This window comes from Pseudophryne corroboree, chromosome 6 (assembly GCF_028390025.1).
Source record: "Pseudophryne corroboree isolate aPseCor3 chromosome 6, aPseCor3.hap2, whole genome shotgun sequence".
Taxonomy (NCBI): domain Eukaryota; kingdom Metazoa; phylum Chordata; class Amphibia; order Anura; family Myobatrachidae; genus Pseudophryne; species Pseudophryne corroboree.
Window position 1 is genome coordinate 126,164,713 of NC_086449.1, and position 20,664 is coordinate 126,185,376.

General features: G+C 49.3%; 1 protein-coding gene across 1 annotated transcript in view; it reads left to right on the top strand.

Moving 5' to 3' along the window:
* The window catches only part of TTI2 (TELO2 interacting protein 2), a 34,135-nt gene extending 31,836 nt beyond the window's left edge, over positions 1–2,299 (top strand). The window contains exons 6-7 of the mRNA XM_063931834.1: positions 1,351–1,513; positions 2,179–2,299. Of these exons, the coding sequence (XP_063787904.1) occupies positions 1,351–1,513; positions 2,179–2,259 (244 nt within the window). The 3' untranslated portion in view covers positions 2,260–2,299. The remainder of the gene's footprint in view (positions 1–1,350; positions 1,514–2,178) is intronic.
* The last annotated feature ends 18,365 nt before the right edge of the window (positions 2,300–20,664 follow it).

The window sequence follows — 20,664 nt, forward strand, 5'->3', positions numbered from 1 at the left end:
TTGGGGAGACAGAGGGAGAGTTTGCCAGCACACACCCAAGCGCTATAATATATATGGGAACAACCTTATATAAGTGTTGTTCCTTATAGCAGCTTAAATATATCAAAATATCGCCAAAAAATGCCCCCCCTCTCTGTTTTACCCTGTTTCTGTAGTGCAGTGCAGGGGAGAGTCCTGGGAGCCTTCCTCACAGCGGAGCTGAGCAGGAAAATGGCGCTGTGTGCTGAGGAGAATAAGCCCCGCCCCCTATTTCGGCGGGCTTTTCTCCCGGAGTTTTAGATATCTGGCATGGGTTAAATACATACATATAGCCTCAATGGCTATATGTGATGTATTCTTTTGCCATAAAGGTATTAAATATTGCTGCCCAGGGCGCCCCCAGCAGCGCCCTGCACCCTCCGTGACCGCTTGGTGTGAAGTGTGTGACAACAATGGCGCACAGCTGCAGTGCTGTGCGCTACCTTCATGAAGACTGAAGAGCCTTCTGCCGCCTGTTTCCGGACCTTCAATCTTCAGCATCTGTAAGGGGGGTCGGCGGCGCGGCTCCGGGACGAACCCCAGGGTGAGACCTGTGTTCCGACTCCCTCTGGAGCTAATGGTGTCCAGTAGCCTAAGAATCCAATCCATCCTGCACGCAAGTGAGTTGAAATTCTCTCCCCTAAGTCCCTCGATGCAGTGAGCCTGTTGCCAGCAGGACTCACTGAAAATAAAAAACCTAAAAACTTTTTCTAAGCAGCTCTTTAGGAGAGCCACCTAGATTGCACCCTGCTCGGACGGGCACAAAAACCTAACTGAGGCTTGGAGGAGGGTCATAGGGGGAGGAGCCAGTACACACCACCTAATCCTAAAGCTTTATTTTTGTGCCCTGTCTCCTGCGGAGCCGCTATTCCCCATGGTCCTGACGGAGTCCCCAGCATCCACTTAGGACGTTAGAGAAATAATATTATAGTGCACTCTGTTTATACAATTGTGTGTATTAGGAAACAATTACACTTGTGTAATAGTCCTACAGTCCTTGGTGTGGACTGCGAGGTGCTGGTCTGTAATCCCTATATGTGTATATCTAGTGATTCATTATCTCCAAGGCATACGTTGTATATTTATTTAGAAGTAGTAACATTACTATCAGATGTATTTAAGTTTTTTTTATCATTATCGCTCTTATGAGGCACAATTTATTACATTTTGGGTATAAAATGTAGAATTAACTCTATTGGTAACACCTAAGGCCTTTGTGTAATTGGTCTCTTCCGAAGCAAATCCAGATTGCCCTGGTGAGAGATGGGCCTCTCCCTTGTTTCACAGCACCTAGACCCACTGGCCTAATGCCCACCTGCTTCTGTTTTCTAGGATCCCCTCCAGGCTGCCTCTTCTACTAAAGGCTCTGCTAAAGCTCATATATGAGGTTTCTTCTGATCCTAGTCAGCACTCTCTGCCTGTCCGGGAGGCGTTGCTCCATTCTGCCAGTGACTGTCTGGTGCTGCTAGACCGCTGCTGCCAGGGACAAGTCAAGGTGAGTTGGCTATGTAGAATGGACGGAGGCGGCACTAGTTGATATCTTGGCTCTTCCTTATTATAACAGTCATTGTAAAAATGAGAATAGATCACTTGTATTGCAAGCAGCCACAGACGTCCTATAAAGAGCACCCAAACCATCACCTAATGTAACTGCCAGTACTCTGCTAGTAACACATTAATGTTAACTTCTATTTGAACATATCACATTTAATCTTCTGCATGATAACCCAGGAAGTGTCCAGCTATAGGCCACCTGCTTCCTTATTCCATCTGTGATCCACTCCTCATAGGGTAGCATCTAGTTTCCCTTCGTGGAGAGGACCTTTCCCATAACCCCCTAGGTCCATGTCACAATCTATTTGGAATAGTAAAGTGTGGCGAGCGAAGCAGAGCGGAGCGAGACACAGAGCTCGAAGCGTGGCGAGCCCGCGAGGGTCCATGCTGCATAGAAAAAACAATTACCCCAAACGAACGGAGACCGAACGAAACATTTAGGTGGTGTAAGGGCGGAAGTTCTCTCCTGCCCTCTCGTTTTGTCACTTCTAGGTCCTGAGCACGAAGGTAGCATAGACACAACCCTCCTCATAGCAGTACAGTATATGGGAAAAGACTACACTCAGCCGTACACAAGTATTTTATGGAAATGTTCTTGTGTTTCAGATTGCCCTGGAAGGAATCCCAGCTATATGCAATGAACCTCTACTAGTGAAATGCATCAACAGAGTTCTACATGATACATGAAAATAAATATTAAACCAAATAAACATGCGTTAAAAGACAATGTTCCTGTTTATTGTTATCACAGCTGTGCACACCACCCCTGCACATCATAAGGGGTGTAGTATGGTATGCCGGTGGCCAGCATACCGGAGCTGGGATCACAACCGCCGGCATACCGGCAGCTGGGCGAGAGCAAATGAGCCCCTGGCGGGCTCGCTGCGCTCGCCACGCTGCGGGCACGGTGGCGTGTCATGCTATATATTCTCCCTCCAGGAGGTTCGTGAACCCCCAAGAGGGAGAAAAAATTGTTGGTATGCCGGGTGTCGGGATTCCGGCGCCGGTATACTGAGTGCCGGGATCCCAACAGCCGACATACTGAAGACCACCCCATCATAAGAGGTGAAATTATTATTCCCTCCTGCAGGTGTCACTAAAAATAAGAATTTACTCACCGGTAATTCTATTTCTCGTAGTCTGTATGTCAGGAATCGTCTCACCAGACTGGCATCCGTCCGCCGCTGCGGACTCCGTCCTGGCTCCCTGCGGTCACCTGTCACCTATGCCCCTGCCATGGGACATCATCTGGATCCTGGGGGTACTCCTGAACCAGCAGGCGTGTGCGCGCCGCGTCCTCGCTAGGCCGCGGCGTGGGCGCCGCCATGACAGTCTCCAAACAAGCTAGTATGCTGCGGCCAATCCGGTGCGTGGCCGCACCCACTTTTCCTTCTTCCATCCAATCCCTGCACACCATGGGGTATATAGGAGGCTACAGTTTCACCTCACAGGCATCCTGGACTTTGTGTCATTCTGACAACCTGCATGAAAGGATCAGCTCCTGTCTCTCCTGAGTTCCTGCTAGAACTTATACTCCTGGTGATTCTGCTTACTCCCGTGGAACTTCAAGGCTCAGCAATACCAGCAACCTGCATTGGGCTTCACACTAATCACCACCTTGTGTGCTTCAGCCTGCGGTTGAAGACTAAACTCCAGGTGTGTCCATTCCTCCACCTGTGACACAGCTTGCTGCTGCCAGTGCCTGATCACCTGCACTGTGAGTTGGTCTCCTGCTAATGCTCAGGTTTGCAATACTTCATCTGCCTTAGTTCTCTGTTTTAAACCCTGCTCTGGTTCCCACACCGGAATCATTCCATTGACTTTCATTCCGTTGTTTATATTCTGGATATGATTTCTCAATTCATCCATCACCCATTGCCATAGACTTTTGTTATCATTTCAAGTATTGACTTTTCATCTGTTATTATTTCTGCTGCATTTCTGTTATACTTTCTGCTGAATAAATACCATTGCGCTCATGCGCAAGAACGTGTTACAACCTCCTCGTCTCTTTCCTCCTACCTCCACTGACCCACTAGCGCCCCCTCCGGGGACACAGACCAAACACAATCTGACAGTAAGTCCAGGATCGATGGACTCGGATGGTGGACGGAGTGTGGGGTCAGAGGCCTTGCAAAATCTGGTCTCCCGTCTGGATGGTCAAGAGGTTGCGCAGCAGCAGATGCTTCACTTTCTACAAGGGATGTCCTCCCGATTGGATACACTGCAGCAGTCCCTGCCAAGTGTACTCTCACCTACTGTTACCCCAGCACCTGCCAGTGCTGTAAGTTCTTCTGTGTCGGCTGCATCAGCTCCAGTGTCACGTCTGCACCTGCCCGTGCCGAGCAAATATGATGGCAGTCCTAAATCATGTCGCGGGTTCCTAAACCAGTGCGAAATACAGTTTGAGTTATTGCCACATAACTTTCCTACACCAAGGTCCAAGGTTGCCTACATCATTTCCTTACTCTCTGGATCTGCTCTGAATTGGGTGTCCCCCCTGTGGGAACGTGCTGATCCCCTGATCAGTAACTACTCTGACTTCGTGTCAACCTTTAGACGGATCTTTGACGAGCCCGGTCGTGCAACATCAGCTTCGGCAGACCTGATCCAGATTCGTCAAGGTAACCGAAGCATGGGACAATATGTCATCCAGTTCCAGACGTTGGCTGCAGAGGTCCAATGGAACAACCAAGCTCTGGTAGCAACCTTCTGGCACGGACTTTCGGATCGGATCAAGGATGAACTGGCAACCCGTGACATTCCTGCTCAACTGTCTGACTTGATCTCCCTGTGTATAAAGCTGGACTCTCGCATCCGCGAACGCAATAATGAACGCGCTCGGAGTGAGTCTCGCAGAGTAAGGTTCATACCTCCTGTACAGTTTCAGCCTTCTTCTTCTTCTGACGAGCCTATGCAGGTAAATAGGTCCCGCCTAACTCCTGAGGAACGGGCAAGAAGAATACGAGAGAGGCTCTGCCTATACTGTGCTGCTGCGGGTCATCAAATTAACTCCTGCACAATGCGTTCGGGAAACGCCAGGTCCTGACTTGTATGGAAGGAGTCAAGTTGGGATCATTCTGTCAAGCTCCTTCTCAACAGGATCTCATTCTTCCAGTGACGCTAGAAACTTCTGCTGGGCTCCAGTCTGCGTCAGCATTAGTGGACTGCGGTGCTGCAGGAAATTTTATCACCCAAGCTGCGGTAAACAAATTCTGCCTGTCTACCTGTGAACTGTCTTGTCCTGTTTACATTACTGCTGTGGATGGTAGTAGAATCACCAAAGGGAACATTTCACATCAAACTACCCCAGTGGTTCTGGGAGTTGGATTTCTCCATTCAGAAATTATCAAGTTCCTGGTCATTCCTCAAGCCACCCAGGAGATTGTCTTGGGCATGCCTTGGCTCCAGCTACATAACCCACAGTTCGACTGGACAACGTTGCAGCTTACCTCATGGGGTTCACACTGTCATCATTCCTGCTTAGCCCAAGTGTGTCCTCTTAAGTCCACCGAAGTGAAGTCACAGCCAAGTCTCCCAGCAGTCTATCAAGACTTCGCAGACGTCTTCTGCGAAAAGGCTGCTGATATCCTGCCGCCCCATAGGGAATGGGATTGTCCCATTGATCTCCTTCCTGGCAAGAAGCCACCCAGGGGGCGCACCTATCCTTTGTCTGTTCCTGAAACAGAGGCGATGAGCAACTACATTAAAGAGAATCTTCAGAAAGGATTCATCCGTCCGTCATCGTCACCCGCTGGCGCAGGTTTCTTCTTTGTCAAAAAGAAGGATGGAGGACTGCGTCCATGCATTGACTATCGGGGTCTCAACGACATTACTGTCAAGAATAGTTATCCTTTACCACTCATTACCGAACTGTTTGATAGAGTTAAGGGGGCTCGCATCTTCACCAAATTAGATCTCCGCGGTGCCTATAACCTCATCAGAATCCGGAGTGGTGACGAGTGGAAGACAGCCTTCAACACTCGAGATGGCCATTATGAATACCTGGTAATGCCATTTGGGTTGAGTAATGCTCCAGCGGTATTCCAACACTTCGTGAACGAGATTTTTCGTGATGTCCTGTATAAGTACCTTGTTGTTTACTTAGATGATATTCTTATCTTTTCTCAAGACCTTCCATCTCATCGCCTACAAGTCTGTGAAGTTCTCCGACGTCTTCGTGAGAACCGTCTCTACGGGAAGTTATCCAAATGCACCTTCGAAGTTCCCTCTATACCCTTCCTGGGGTATATAATTTCCGGATCGGATCTTCAGATGGACCCGGCAAAATTGGAAGCCATTGCCAATTGGTCCATTCCAAACTCCCTCAAGTCTATCCAGCGATTCCTGGGTTTTGCCAACTATTATAGAAAATTTATTCGAGGATTCTCCACTCTCATCGCTCCTATTACCAACCTGACTCGGAAAGGGGCAGATCATTCCAACTGGTCAGAAGAAGCCTTGGCAGCCTTCCGGAAGATCAAGCTAGCCTTTATGTCTGCTCCAGTGCTGTCACAGCCAGATGTCAACAGGCCGTTCGAGTTGGAGGTAGATGCCTCTAATGTTGGGGTTGGAGCTGTTCTCTCCCAGAAGGGATCTGATGGGAAAGTCCACCCTTGTGGATTCTACTCTCGCAAGTTTCTACCTGCAGAAGCTAACTACTCCGTGGGAGATCAAGAGTTATTGGCAATCAAATTGGCTCTCGAGGAATGGAGATATCTCCTAGAAGGGGCCAAACATCCGTTTAACATCTTCACGGATCATAAGAACCTGCTATACCTAAAAGCAGCTCAGTGCCTTAACCCCCGCCAGTCTAGGTGGGCTATGTTTTTCTCACGTTTTAATTTCAGGCTTCATTTCCGCCCAGGTTCACAGAATGTGAAAGCCGACGCATTATCCCGGTCCATGGAATCAGAAGAGGGAACATCTGACTCTGTGCCACATTCCATCCTGAGTCCCGTGGTTTTCGCTACCTCTCAAGTCTCTCCAGCTCCACCTCCGGGTAAGACTTTTGTTTCCCCAGAACTCCGTCCCAAGTTGCTAGCTTGGGCCCACCAATCCAAGTTTACTGGTCATCCTGGTGTCCTGAAGACATTCAAGTTCCTTTCTGCCTCATATTGGTGGCCAAAGATGAAAGTGGACATCCAGGATTTCGTGGCATCCTGTCCAAAATGTGTGCAGCACAAGACTCCTCGTCAGTCTCCAGCAGGTCAGTTGCAACCCTTATCAGTCCCTACTCGTCCTTGGTCTCATCTATCAATGGACTTTATTACTGATCTTCCACCTTCTCAGGGACATAACACTATTTGGGTTGTAGTGGATAGATTTTCCAAGATGGCTCATTTCGTTCCTCTCCAAGGTCTCCCTTCTGCCCCGAAACTAGCCCAGATCTTCCTACAGGAGATCTTCCGTTTACACGGGTTACCCTCCGAAATAATATCTGATCGGGGGGTACAGTTTGTTGCTAGGTTTTGGAGGGCCCTCTGTTCTGCCATGCAGATAAAATTGAAATTCTCGTCTTCATACCACCCTCAGACGAATGGGCAGACAGAGAGAGTCAATCAGGAACTAGAGACTTTCCTACGGCTATATGTGACATCCTCCCAGGATGATTGGTTTAATCTGCTCCCATGGGCCGAGTTTGCCCATAACTTTCGTTACCACACTGCTACAGACACGACACCCTTCTTTGCAGTCTATGGGCAACATCCCCGAGTACCTGAGTTTCAAGAACTTCCTCACATAGATGTTCCTGCTGCCACTACCGCTCTGACCCAGTTTTCCTCCATTTGGAAAAGAATCCACATTTCTCTCAAGAAAGCCTCCAGTCGTTACAAGGTCTATGCCGACCGTAAGAGACGTGCGGTTCCCCATTTGAAACCGGGGGACAGGGTTTGGTTATCAACCCGCAACCTTCGTCTCAGGGTTCCATCCATGAAGTTCGCACCACGCTTCATTGGTCCTTACCCTATTGAGAGTGTCATCAACCCAGTGGCTTACAAGTTAAAGTTACCACCTACACTTCGTATTCCTAATGCCTTTCACATCTCTCTCCTCAGACCTCTAGTCCTAAACCGCTTCCAGAATACTCTTCCAGCAGGTCCCAAGGTTCGAACTCAGCGGGGCGTGGAATTTGAGATCAGCAAGATTCTGGACTCTCGTTGCCGGTATGGACGTCTTCAGTACCTGGTCGATTGGTTCGGTTATGGCCCAGAGGAGAGAAGCTGGGTGAATTCATCTGATGTCCATGCTCCTAGGTTGGTCCGTGTTTTCCACAGCACTCATCCCTCCAAACCACGTGGGTGTTCGGTGTCCACCCCTAAAGGAGGGGGTACTGTCAGGAATCGTCTCACCAGACTGGCATCCGTCCGCCGCTGCGGACTCCGTCCTGGCTCCCTGCGGTCACCTGTCACCTATGCCCCTGCCATGGGACATCATCTGGATCCTGGGGGTACTCCTGAACCAGCAGGCGTGTGCGCGCCGCGTCCTCGCTAGGCCGCGGCGTGGGCGCCGCCATGACAGTCTCCAAACAAGCTAGTATGCTGCGGCCAATCCGGTGCGTGGCCGCACCCACTTTTCCTTCTTCCATCCAATCCCTGCACACCATGGGGTATATAGGAGGCTACAGTTTCACCTCACAGGCATCCTGGACTTTGTGTCATTCTGACAACCTGCATGAAAGGATCAGCTCCTGTCTCTCCTGAGTTCCTGCTAGAACTTATACTCCTGGTGATTCTGCTTACTCCCGTGGAACTTCAAGGCTCAGCAATACCAGCAACCTGCATTGGGCTTCACACTAATCACCACCTTGTGTGCTTCAGCCTGCGGTTGAAGACTAAACTCCAGGTGTGTCCATTCCTCCACCTGTGACACAGCTTGCTGCTGCCAGTGCCTGATCACCTGCACTGTGAGTTGGTCTCCTGCTAATGCTCAGGTTTGCAATACTTCATCTGCCTTAGTTCTCTGTTTTAAACCCTGCTCTGGTTCCCACACCGGAATCATTCCATTGACTTTCATTCCGTTGTTTATATTCTGGATATGATTTCTCAATTCATCCATCACCCATTGCCATAGACTTTTGTTATCATTTCAAGTATTGACTTTTCATCTGTTATTATTTCTGCTGCATTTCTGTTATACTTTCTGCTGAATAAATACCATTGCGCTCATGCGCAAGAACGTGTTACAACCTCCTCGTCTCTTTCCTCCTACCTCCACTGACCCACTAGCGCCCCCTCCGGGGACACAGACCAAACACAATCTGACACTGTAGTGGATGCTGGGGACTTCGTAAGGACCATGGGAATAGACGGGCTCCGCAGGAGACTGGGCACTCTAAAAGAAAGATTAGGTACTATCTGGTGTGCACTGGCTCCTCCCTCTATGCCCCTCCTCCAGACCTCAGTTAGGGAAACTGTGCCCGGAAGAGCTGACACTACAAGGAAAGGATTTGGAATCCAGGGTAAGACTCATACCAGCCACACCAATCACACCGTACAACTTGTGCTAACCATACCCAGTTAACAGTATGAACAACAACTGAGCCTCATTCAACGGATGGCTCATAACAAGAACCCTTTAGTTAAGCAATAACTATATACACGTATTGCAGAAGAAGTCCGCACTTGGGACGGGCGCCCAGCATCCACTACAGACTACGAGAAATAGAATTACTGGTGAGTAAATTCTTTTTTTTCTCTGACGTCCTAGTGGATGCTGGGGACTCCGTAAGGACCATGGGGATTATACCAAAGCTCCCAAACGGGCGGGAGAGTGCGGATGACTCTGCAGCACCGAATGAGCAAACTCAAGGTCCTCCTCAGCCAGGGTATCAAACTTGTAGAACTTAGCAAATGTGTTTGAACCCGACCAAGTAGCTGCTCGGCAAAGCTGTAAAGCCGAGACCCCTCGGGCAGCCGCCCAAGACGAGCCCACCTTCCTTGTGGAATGGGCTTTCACTGATTTTGGATGCGGCAATCCAGCCGCAGAATGAGCCTGCTGAATCGTGTTACAGATCCAGCGAGCAATAGTTTGCTTTGAAGCAGGGGCACCCAGCTTGTTGGGTGCATACAGGATAAACAGCGAGTCAGTCTTCCTGACTCTAGCCGTTCTGGTTACATAAATCTTTAAAGCCCGGACTACGTCCAGCAACTTGGATTCCTCAAAGTCACGAGTAGCCGCAGGCACCACAATAGGTTGGTTCAAATGAAACGATGACACCACCTTAGGGAGAAATTGGGGACGAGTCCGCAATTCTGCCCTGTCCATATGGAAGATCAGATAGGGGCTTTTACATGACAATGCCGCCAATTCTGACACCCGCCTAGCCGATGCTAAGGCCAACAGCATGACTACTTTCCACGTGAGGTATTTTAGCTCCACGGTCTTAAGTGGCTCAAACCAGTGGGATTTCAGGAAATCCAACACAACGTTAAGATCCCAAGGTGCCACTGGTGGCACAAAAGGAGGCTGAATATGCAGCACTCCCTTTACAAATGTCTGAACCTCAGGCAGTGAAGCCAGTTCTTTTTGAAAGAAAATGGATATGGCCGAGATCTGGACCTTTATGGACCCAAATTTGAGGCCCATAGTCACACCTGACTGTAGGAAGTGCAGAAATCGACCCAACTGGAATTCCTCTGTAGGGGCCTTCCTGGTCTCACACCAAGCAACATATTTTCGCCATATGCAGTGATAATGCTTTGCTGTCACATCCTTTCTAGCTCTCATCAGCGTAGGAATTACTTCCTCCGGGATACCCTTTTCCGCTAGGATCCGGCGTTCAACCGCCATGCCGTCAAACGCAGTCGCGGTAAGTCTTGGAACAGACAGGGCCCCTGTTGCAACAGGTCCTGTCTGAGAGGCAGAGGCCATGGATCCTCTGTGATCATCTCTTGTAGTTCTGGGTACCAAGTCCGTCTTGGCCAATCCGGAATGATGAGAATTGTTCTCACTCCTCTTCTTCTTACTATTCTCAGCACCTTGGGTATGAGAGGAAGAGGAGGAAACACATAGACCGACTGAAACACCCACAGTGTTACCAGTGCGTCCACAGCTATCGCCTGAGGGTCCCTTGACCTGGCGCAATATCTTTTTAGCTTTTTGTTTAAGCGGGACGCCATCATGTCCACCTGTGGCCGTTCCCACCGATTTGCAATCTGCTCGAAGACTTCTTGGTGAAGTCCCCACTCTCCCGGGTGGAGGTCGTGCCTGCTGAGGAAGTCTGCTTCCCCGTTGTCCACTCCCGGAATGAACACTGCTGACAGTGTTTGCACGTGATTCTCCGCCCAACGAAGAATCCTTGTGGCTTCCGCCATTGCCACCCTGCTTCTTGTGCCGCCCTGGCGGTTTACGTGGGCGACTGCCGTGATGTTGTCTGACTGAATCAGCATTGGTTGGTCTCGAAGCAGGGGCTCCGCTTGACTCAGGGCGTTGTATATGGCCCTTAATTCCAGTATGTTTATGTGCAGACAAGTCTCCTGACTTGACCACAGGCCTTGGAAGTTTCTTCCCTGAGTGACTGCCCCCCATCCGCGGAGGCTTGCATTCGTGGTCACCAGGACCCAGTCCTGTATGCCGAACCTGCGGCCCTGGAGAAGATGAGCACTCTGCAGCCACCACAGAAGAGACACCCTGGTCCTTGGACAGGGTGATCAGCCGATGCATCTGAAGATGCGATCCGGACCACTTGTCCAACAGATCCCACTGAAAGATCCTGGCATGGAACCTGCCGTGAGAGTGTGCTACGCTGATTAACAACTGCTCCCTGGACCTGGCCTTTATGAGGAGATCGTCCAAGTACGGGATAACTGTAACTCCTTGCCTCCGAAGGAGTACCATCATTTCGGCTATTACCTTGGTGAATACTCTCGGGGCCGTGGACAGACCAAACGGCAACGTCTGGAATTGATAATGACAGTCCTGTACCACAAACCTGAGGTACTCCTGGTGAGGTGGATAAATGGGGACATGCAAGTACGCATCCTTATGTCCAGAGATACCATAAAATCCCCCTCTTCCAGGCTTGCAATGACCGCTCTGAGCGATTCCATTTTGAACTTGAACTTTTTCATGTAGATGTTCAAGGATTTTAAATTTAGAATGGGTCTTACCGAACCGTCCGGTTTCGGTACCACAAACAGTGTGGAATAGTAACCCCTTCCCTGCTGAAGGGGGGGTACCATTATTATCACTTGCTGGAGGTACAGCTTGTGAATTGCCACCAGGACTACTGTTACGCACACCAGTGCTGACAGGAGTATACCGGTGTATGAACAGAGAGGGATGCAAAGCAAACGAACTCACAGACAGACTTGGGAGTATAACATAACATACACAGAAGGTGATGGAATAACTAATAAACACAAAGTGAACAAAGAAGCCCGAAGGCTCAGGAATTGGGTGTCTCCCTAGTGTCAGGAATGCTCAGATGGAATAGAGCGGACAATGAGGCGAGATGTAGTGATTTAACATGTGAAGCACACGAAATGATGTTGCTAAGAGCAACAGAAGGAACCCTGAAGGGTTACCAACGGGTGTGGAAATAAACTCCTTGGTCAGAGATAGAAATATAGACACAAGGAGAGTATCCACAATCCACGATCCCCACTTGCAGGGCACAGGTTCAGCCTACTGCCACTAAACTGACACCTGGACGCCCTGCACAGTGAGAGAAGATTAAGCAGGCAGGTCTGAGAGTACAGCCGTAAACCTGCTGGGTTCACAGAATAGCAAAAGAACCCCAGCAGGTTAAACAACTGACTCCAGTCTTACTGCTAGGTCCGGATTGGCAGAATGAAGTACCGAATCCCAAGGCCTATTTGCAGTAAGCAACAAGTAAATACAAAGTAACACTGTACTAGCTAACTCTCTGGAACTGACTAACAAACAAAGATTCAGCAGCACCTGCCTAGCCTGAGAGGATGGTTTATATAGCAGGTGCTGTCCACGCCCCACTCAGACCTCACAGACTGTGAGCACAAAACCAGCGCCGGATTCCCTGCCGTGCACAGAGCCTGTAACCACTGCACAGTAAAAACCCGGACCGGAGTATCAGCTGCGCTCAGGTTACTCCGCTAACACTTGCCTCCCGGTTGCCATGGCGACGTGGCAGCACAGAGCAGGAGATCCTAACAGTACCCCCCCTCTGACGAGGGGTCAAAGAACCCCTACCACCGGGTTTATCGGGGAACTGCGAGAAGAAAGAGCGTATCAGTCTGGGGGCATGAAGATCACAACTGCGCACCCACAACCGCTCCTCCGGGCCATACCCCTTCCAGTGCACCAAAAATGACAGCCGACCCCGAACCATCTTGGAGTCAAGAATCCTTTCAACAACAAACTTCCTCTGCCCCCGTATCAGAAGAGGAGAAGGTTTTCCACTGGAAGAAGGATTACTAACCGCCAGTTTTAAAAGGGAACAATGAAATGTTTTATTGATACCCAATGAACGGGGCAGATCTAACTGAAATGCCACCGGATTGATAACCCTAGTGATCTTATAAGGGCCGATGAACCGGGGGCCTAACTTATGAGATGGCTGTCTCAACTTCAAATTCTTGGTGGACAACCAGCCGATGTCTTCTAATTTGAAGCTGCAGGGTCTTCTCCGCTTATCAAAACCCCTTTTGGTCACTAATAACACAGACACAAGGGCTTTCTTCACTTTCCTCCAAATACCCCTAAGGGCCGAAACCACAGAGGAAACACCAGGCGTGGAATCCAGGGGGTCAAAAGAATTGGCCTTAGGATGATGCCCATACACACAAAGGAAGGGAGAGATCCCTGTAGCAGAGTAAGCCGCGTTGTTATAGGCAAACTCCGCCATGGACAGATGAGCAACCCAGTCAGTATGACACTTGGAGACATAACACCTGAGGAACTGCTCCAAGGACTGGTTCACCCTCTCATTCTGCCCATTAGACTGTGGATGGTAGCCTGACGACAAGCTCACAGAAATCTGGAGATCAGAACAAAATGCCGTCCAGAATTTGGCCACAAACTGGGATCCACGGTCAGAGACCACATCAAGTGGCAACCCGTGGAGGCGCACAACATGCTGCATAAATAACTCAGACAGGCGTCTGGCCGATGGCAACCCAACCAGTGGAACGAAATGCGCCATCTTCGAAAACCTGTCAACGACAACCCAAATGGCTGTCATCCCCAAGGATTTGGGCAAGTCCACCACAAAATCCATGGAAATGTGGGTCCATGGCTTAGATGGAATAGAGAGTGGATGTAATGGGCCGACAGGAACCCCTCTAGGAGTTTTATTTCGGGCACAAACATCACATGCCCGAACCCACTGATCCACATCCCTAGCCACCGAGGGCCACCACACCGCCCTAGACAGCAACTCCCGAGTTCTGGCAATACCCGGATGCCCTGCCGACCTCTTGGCATGGAATTCCAGGAACACTTGCTGTCTTAACCTAGGAGGCACAAACAAGAGACCTACCGGAAGGTCTGGAGGAGCCTGCTCCTGTGCTCTAAGGACTAATGACAAGAGGTCCTGGGTAATGCCCACTTTAATACATGATGGGGACACAATGGGCAATGGCTCCTCGGTGGTCTCTTGGACTGGAGCAAAACTCTGCGAGAGCGCATCAGTCTTGATGTTTTTTGACCCAGGGCGATATGTTATCAAAAAATTAAAGCGAGCAAAAAACAAAGCCCATCGTGCCTGCCTGGCATTGAGCCGCTTCGCTGACTCTAAATATGCCAGATTCTTATGGTCGGTGAGAATTGAGACCACAAACTTAGCCTCCTCAAGCCAGTGTCTCCACTCCCCGAGTGCATCCTTTATGGCCAACAATTCCCGGTTACCCACGTCATAATTCATCTCGGCAGACGAAAATTTACGGGAAAAGTAAGCACAGGGATGAAGGCGATTATCAGACACCCCCATCTGAGAGAGCACTGCCCCAATACCTATCTCAGAGGCATCCACCTCCACCACAAAAGGACGCTCTGGATCTGGGTGTCGCAGCACCTTGGCCGAGACAAATGCCCTTTTGAGACGGGCAAAGGCCGCTTTGGCCTCACAAGACCAGTGAGCAACATCCGCCCCTTTCTTGGTGAGTGCCACCAAGTGCCACTATAGACGAAAATCCAGTGATAAATCGTCTATAAAAATTCGCAAAGCCCAGAAAACGCTGAAGCGCCTTCAAACTAGTGGGCTGCACCCAATCCAGGACTGCCTGTACCTTAGAACCCTCCATTTGGAAACCTTCTGAGGAGATAATATATCCTAGAAATGCGATTTGCTGGACTTCAAATTCGCACTTCTCCAGCTTCGCCCCAAGCTGGTGGTCTCTGAGTTTCTGGAGGACTTAAGCGTACATGCTTCCGATGTTCCTCCAGGGAATGGGAGAAGATTAGGATGTCATCAAGATAAACAACTAAGAATCTATCTAAATATTCCCTGAGCACATCGTTCATGAATTCCTGGAAGACTGCCGGGGCATTAGAGAGCCCAAAAGGCATCACCAAATATTCATAATGCCCTGAGTGGGTATTAAAGGCAGTCTTCCATTCATCCCCCTCTCTTATTCGGATTAGATTGTACGCACCGCGTAGGTCAATCTTAGAAAAAATGGTGGCAGTACGAAGCTGGTCAAACAAAACCGAAATGAGAGGCAGTGGGTACGAGTTTTTAATCGTGATACGGTTCAATTCCCTGAAGTCTATGCAGGGTCGCAACGAACCGTCCTTTTTACCCACGAAGAAGAACCCCGACCCAACTGGGGACTGTGAGGGTCTGATAAATCCTTTAGCCAAGTTCTCCTGAATGTACTCTGCCATAGCCTGAGTCTCAGGATGTGACAGGGAGTACAACCTGCTCTTGGGAAGCTTAGCATCCGGCAACAAATCAATGGCACAGTCATAGGGGCGATGTGGAGGTAGTACCTCCGCAACTTTTTGGGAGAACACATCCGCAAAATCTGCATAACATCCTGGCAATCCTGGCAAACTTAGCTGCGAGAGCCTGACTGGAAGGCTCAAGCAACACCTGAAACAATCACTACCCCAACTAAGAATCTCCCCAGAGACCCAGTCAAATTGAGGGTTATGGGCCCTTAACCAGGGTAACCCCAAAACCAATGGGGCAAAAGAACAGACAGTCACATAGAAAGACATTTTTTCAGAGTGTGTGGCTCCAATAAACAAAGGAATTTGGCTGGTGCGTGAGGTAATTTTACCCTGGGACAATGGTTCCCCGTTTAACCCACAGATCTCAATCTCTGATGCCAAAGGTACTGAGGGAACAGAGTGTTCCAGGGCGAATTGACGGTCCATGAAAACCCCATCGGCCCCACTGTCAACAAAGGCCTCAGTCTTGACAGTTTGGCCGAGGATCTCCAAAGTCACCGGAATGAGAAAAGTCTTTTTGGGAAATTCTGACTTCTGGCCTGACAGGATATTTCCCATCACCCTCAGGCCCTGAAGTTTTCCGGCTTTTCTGGGCATGATACTACAACATTTATTCCCACAGTACAAACACAAACCCTGCTGTCTCCTCCGCGTCTTTTCACGCGATGAGAGGCGGGTAGCCCCAATCTGCATAGGCTCCTCGGAATATTCCTCAGAGTCTGAGGTTCCCTTGGGAATAAAGGAAACTGCGGTCTCCCTTTCAAGCCTACGCTCTCTCAGCCGTCTATCCACCCGGATGGATAACTGCATGAGCTGATCTAAGCTATCAGGCGAGGGATATTGTACCAGTTGGTCCTTTATCTGGTCAGAAAGGCCCCTTCGGTACTGGTTTCTCAGGGCTGGGTCATTCCACTGGGTATCATGAGCCAACCTCCGAAACTCTGTACTATAAACCTCAGCTGGCCGTCGCCCTTGCTTAAGGACCGCAATCTGAGCCTCGGCTGAAGCCATCTTGTCAGGGTCATCATACAAAATGCCCAGTGCCGTAAAAAAAGCATCAACACTTTTAAGCGACGGACAGTCAGGCTGCAACCTATATGCCCAGACCTGTGGGTCTCCTTGTAGCAAGGAAATCACTATGCCCACCCGCTGAATCTCCGACCCAGAAGACTGGGGCCTAAGCCTGAAATATAGCTTACAGCTCTCCTTGAAACAAAAGAACTGCGAGCGATCTCCAGAAAAACGATCCGGGAGATTTACTTTCGGCTCCTTGACCCCTGAACTTGCCGCTGCTGCTGTGGGAGCTCCGCTAGAGGCCTGCGGGGTGTTCATTTTAATGGACATCTCATTAAATTGTCGAGTCAGGACCTGCACCTGATTGACCACCTGTTGCAAAGTATTTTGAGGGGTATGCTCCATATTCCCACAAAATTTCAACAGGAGTAGGGCTGCTGAATATGTTACGCACACCAGTGCTGACAGGAGTATACCGGTGTATGAACAGAGAGGGATGCAAAGCAAACAAACTCACAGACAGACTTGGGAGTATAACATAACATACACAGAAGGTGATGGAATAACTAATAAACACAAAGTGAACAAAGAAGCCCGAAGGCTCAGGACTTGGGTGTCTCCCTAGTGTCAGGAATGCTCAGATGGAATAGAGCGGACAATGAGGCGAGATGTAGTGATTTAATATGTGGAGCACCCGAAATGATGTTGCTAAGAGCAACAGAAGGAACCCTAAAGGGTTACCAACGGGTGTGGAAATAAACTCCTTGGTCAGAGATAGAAATATAGACACAAGGAGAGTATCCACAATCCTAACCCCCACTTGCAGGGCACAGGTTCAGCCTACTGCCACTAAACTGACACCTGGACGCCCTGCACAGTGAGAGAAGATTAAGCAGGCAGGTCTGAGAGTACAGCCGTAAACCTGCTGGGTTCACAGAATAGCAAAAGAACCCCAGCAGGTTAAACAACTGACTCCAGTCTTACTGCTAGGTCCGGATTGGCAGAATGAAGTACCGAATCCCAAGGCCTATTTGCAGTAAGCAACAAGTAAATACAAAGTAACACTGTACTAGCTAACTCTCTGGAACTGACTAACAAACAAAGATTCAGCAGCACCTGCCTAGCCTGAGAGGATGGTTTATATAGCAGGTGCTGTCCACGCCCCACTCAGACCTCACAGACTGTGAGCACAAAACCAGCGCCGGATTCCCTGCCGTGCACAGAGCCTGTAACCACTGCACAGTAAAAACCCGGACCGGAGTATCAGCTGCGCTCAGGTTACTTCGCTAACACTTGCCTCCCGGTTGCCATGGCGACGTGGCAGCACAGAGCAGGAGATCCTAACAACTACCTCCCTCTCCGTGGGAGAAGCTGGCAAGGCAGATTTTTTTTTTTTTTTTTTGTAATCTGTTTTTATTTAGAACAGTATAACAATACAAGGATTGCATCACATTTCAACAGAAGAATGAAATCGTCAGGACACAAATGAGGGTCTTATACATCATAGCCGTAAAGCGTTGAGTAGCGTATCGTCCCCATCGCTGGGGGTCAGTGTAGGCACTAGCGTTAGCAGGTGTTTCTGTAATATCCATCTTATGTCCTTTCGGCAACAATCTATACTATGATGCAATCGTATCAACTTTAATAGCATTGTGAAGAAGTTATAGAAGAGAGAGAGGAATGAAATGAGAGGAATAGAAGAGGGAGAGCGATGTGTGACCAGACTGGGGGTATTTATCAAATTGGGGTGGGGGTGGTACAATCTGTCTATTTGATCAAATGCGTGTTTAAATCATTTGACAGCATAGACATAGTCCTTATAGTCTTTAGAAGACATATACTCTATCCAGGGCATCCATATAGTCATAAACTCCGTGAGTTTATCCCTGGATACCAGGAGGATGTTTTCCATATTCATGTAGTAGCTAATTCTATTAAACCATAGGTACCTAGTGGGTGGGAGTTGAGATCTCCATAGTGTGGGGATAACTGCCCTCGCTGCGTTAGACAGGTGCCGAAGTAGTGATATTTTATGCTGAGCTAGTGAGATTGAGGAGTGGGATAGTAACCAGAAGGCTGGGTCTGTGGGGACTGGGGTGTGAAGTATGTCTTGAGAGATGGATACAACATCCCTCCAGAATGGCTTTAGTAGGGGACAGTTCCACCAGATATGCATCAAGGAGCCTGTGGCGCTGAGACACCTCCAACACCTGTCCGTCACTCCAGGATACATGAAGTGGAGGAGGGAAGGGTGCCTGTACCATCTCATCAAAAGCTTATATTGAGTTTCCCTGACTTGTATGCAGACTGAGCTGTTGTGGGATTTAAGGAATATCAACTGCCAATCTTTGTCTGTTAGAGGAATCCCAAGGTCCCTTTCCCAGGCCAGCTGGAAGGGCATGGGTTTCTGGGCATTTGGGGTCTGCAGTAATCTATAAAGTGAAGAGATGGTGTGCTGGGGGGGGGCACGTGGCGACGCACATCCTCTCGAATTGGGTTAACTCTCGTGAGGCCCGGAGATATCTACGCTCAGAGTGTAGAAAATGTCTAAGTTGTAGATACTTCCAAAAGTCATGTTGCGGAATTTCCCATTTGGATCGTATTTCTGAAAATTGTTTAACTCCTGAGGAAACTGCTATCTGACCCACTCTAAAGAGGCCTTCAAGGGCCCAGTCACGAAAGTGTGAGGGTGTTAGGCCGGGCTGGAAGTCGGGGTTAGCTAGGAAAGAGGTCAGTGGGCCAAAATCAGAGGAGAGGGAGGGCCAGCGGCGTGCCTTTTTCCAGAAGGAGAGGGTCGTCGTAATAGTTGGGTGGGGGGAAGGGGGTTTGGGCAGGGAGGGGAGCCAGGGAAAAATCTCCGGGAATTGTTGCATGTATAGTCCCTCTAGAGCCACCCACTGCTTTGTGTCTCGACTCCTCGTCCAGTCCAAAACCCTGTTGAGCAATATTGCCCAATAGTATCCTCTGATATCAGGTAATTGGAAACCACCACTTCGGGTAGAGCGGATCATAATGGATCTGCTTATTCTTGGCCGTCTCCGAGACCAGATGAATTGTTGTATTAACAGTTGGATGGATCTGAACCAGGAGTCTGGGATCTGTATGGGGAGGGTCTGTAGTTTGTAGAGTAGTTTGGGGAGAGTATTCATCTTTACAACATTTACCCTCCCCAGCCATGAGAGTGGCTTAAGGTACCATCTGCTATAATCAGCCCTGAGTGTTCGGATGAGGGGGGTAAAGTTTAAGGTGTATAAATGAGATAGGTCGTTTGGTAGTTGTATTCCCAGGTAAGACAAGTGAGAAGCGTTCCAGGTAAAGGGGAAAGTTTGTTTAAGCTTAGTCACAGTGTCGGGGGGGGGAAGAGATGTTTAAGGCACATGATTTGGACATGTTGATCTTGAAGTTGGAGAGCGATCCGAAATGGGATAGCTCTCGCATAAAGTGGGGGAGGGAGGAGATCGGGTGCGTTAATGTGGCTAGTAGATCATCTGCAAACAGGGAAAGTTTGTGCTCCGTATCACCAATCGTCAAGCCCTTGATGTTATCATTGGCCCTAATAGCTCTAGCGAAGGCTTCGATACAGAGAACAAAGAGAAGAGGGGATAATGGGCAGCCCTGTCGTGTCCCATTGCTAATGGGGAAGGATTCTGAGAGGGATCCGTTCACTCGAACCCGTGCTGTGGGAGATCTATAAAGACCCATTATCCTATCAAGCATCCGGGGACCCAGTCCAACATGCTCCAGCACGGACCTCATAAAGCCCCAACCGACCCTATCGAAAGCCTTTTCAGCGTCAGTGGACAACAACACTGTGGGTGGGCCACCTTGGGATGCAATATGAATCAGGCTCAATAACTTAGTGGTGTTATCCTTAGCCTCGCGGCCTGGGACAAACCCCACCTGGTCGTTGTGGATTAGGGAAGGCAGGAATGCATTCAGTCTATTTGCCATTAATTTTGCGAAGAGCTTAACATCAACATTTAGAAGAGATATGGGTCTATAGCTGGAGCATATCGAGGGATCCTTACCGGGCTTGGGCAGAACGGAGATGTGTGCTTCTAAGGATTGGTTGGAGAAATGGGTGTTTGCGGATATTGAATTAAAGGCTTGGAGAAGGTAAGGGGATGTGAGATCTCTGAATTGCTTATAATAGGTGATGGTAAAGCCATCTGGACCTGGGCTCTTGCCAGACGGTGTCGTGGT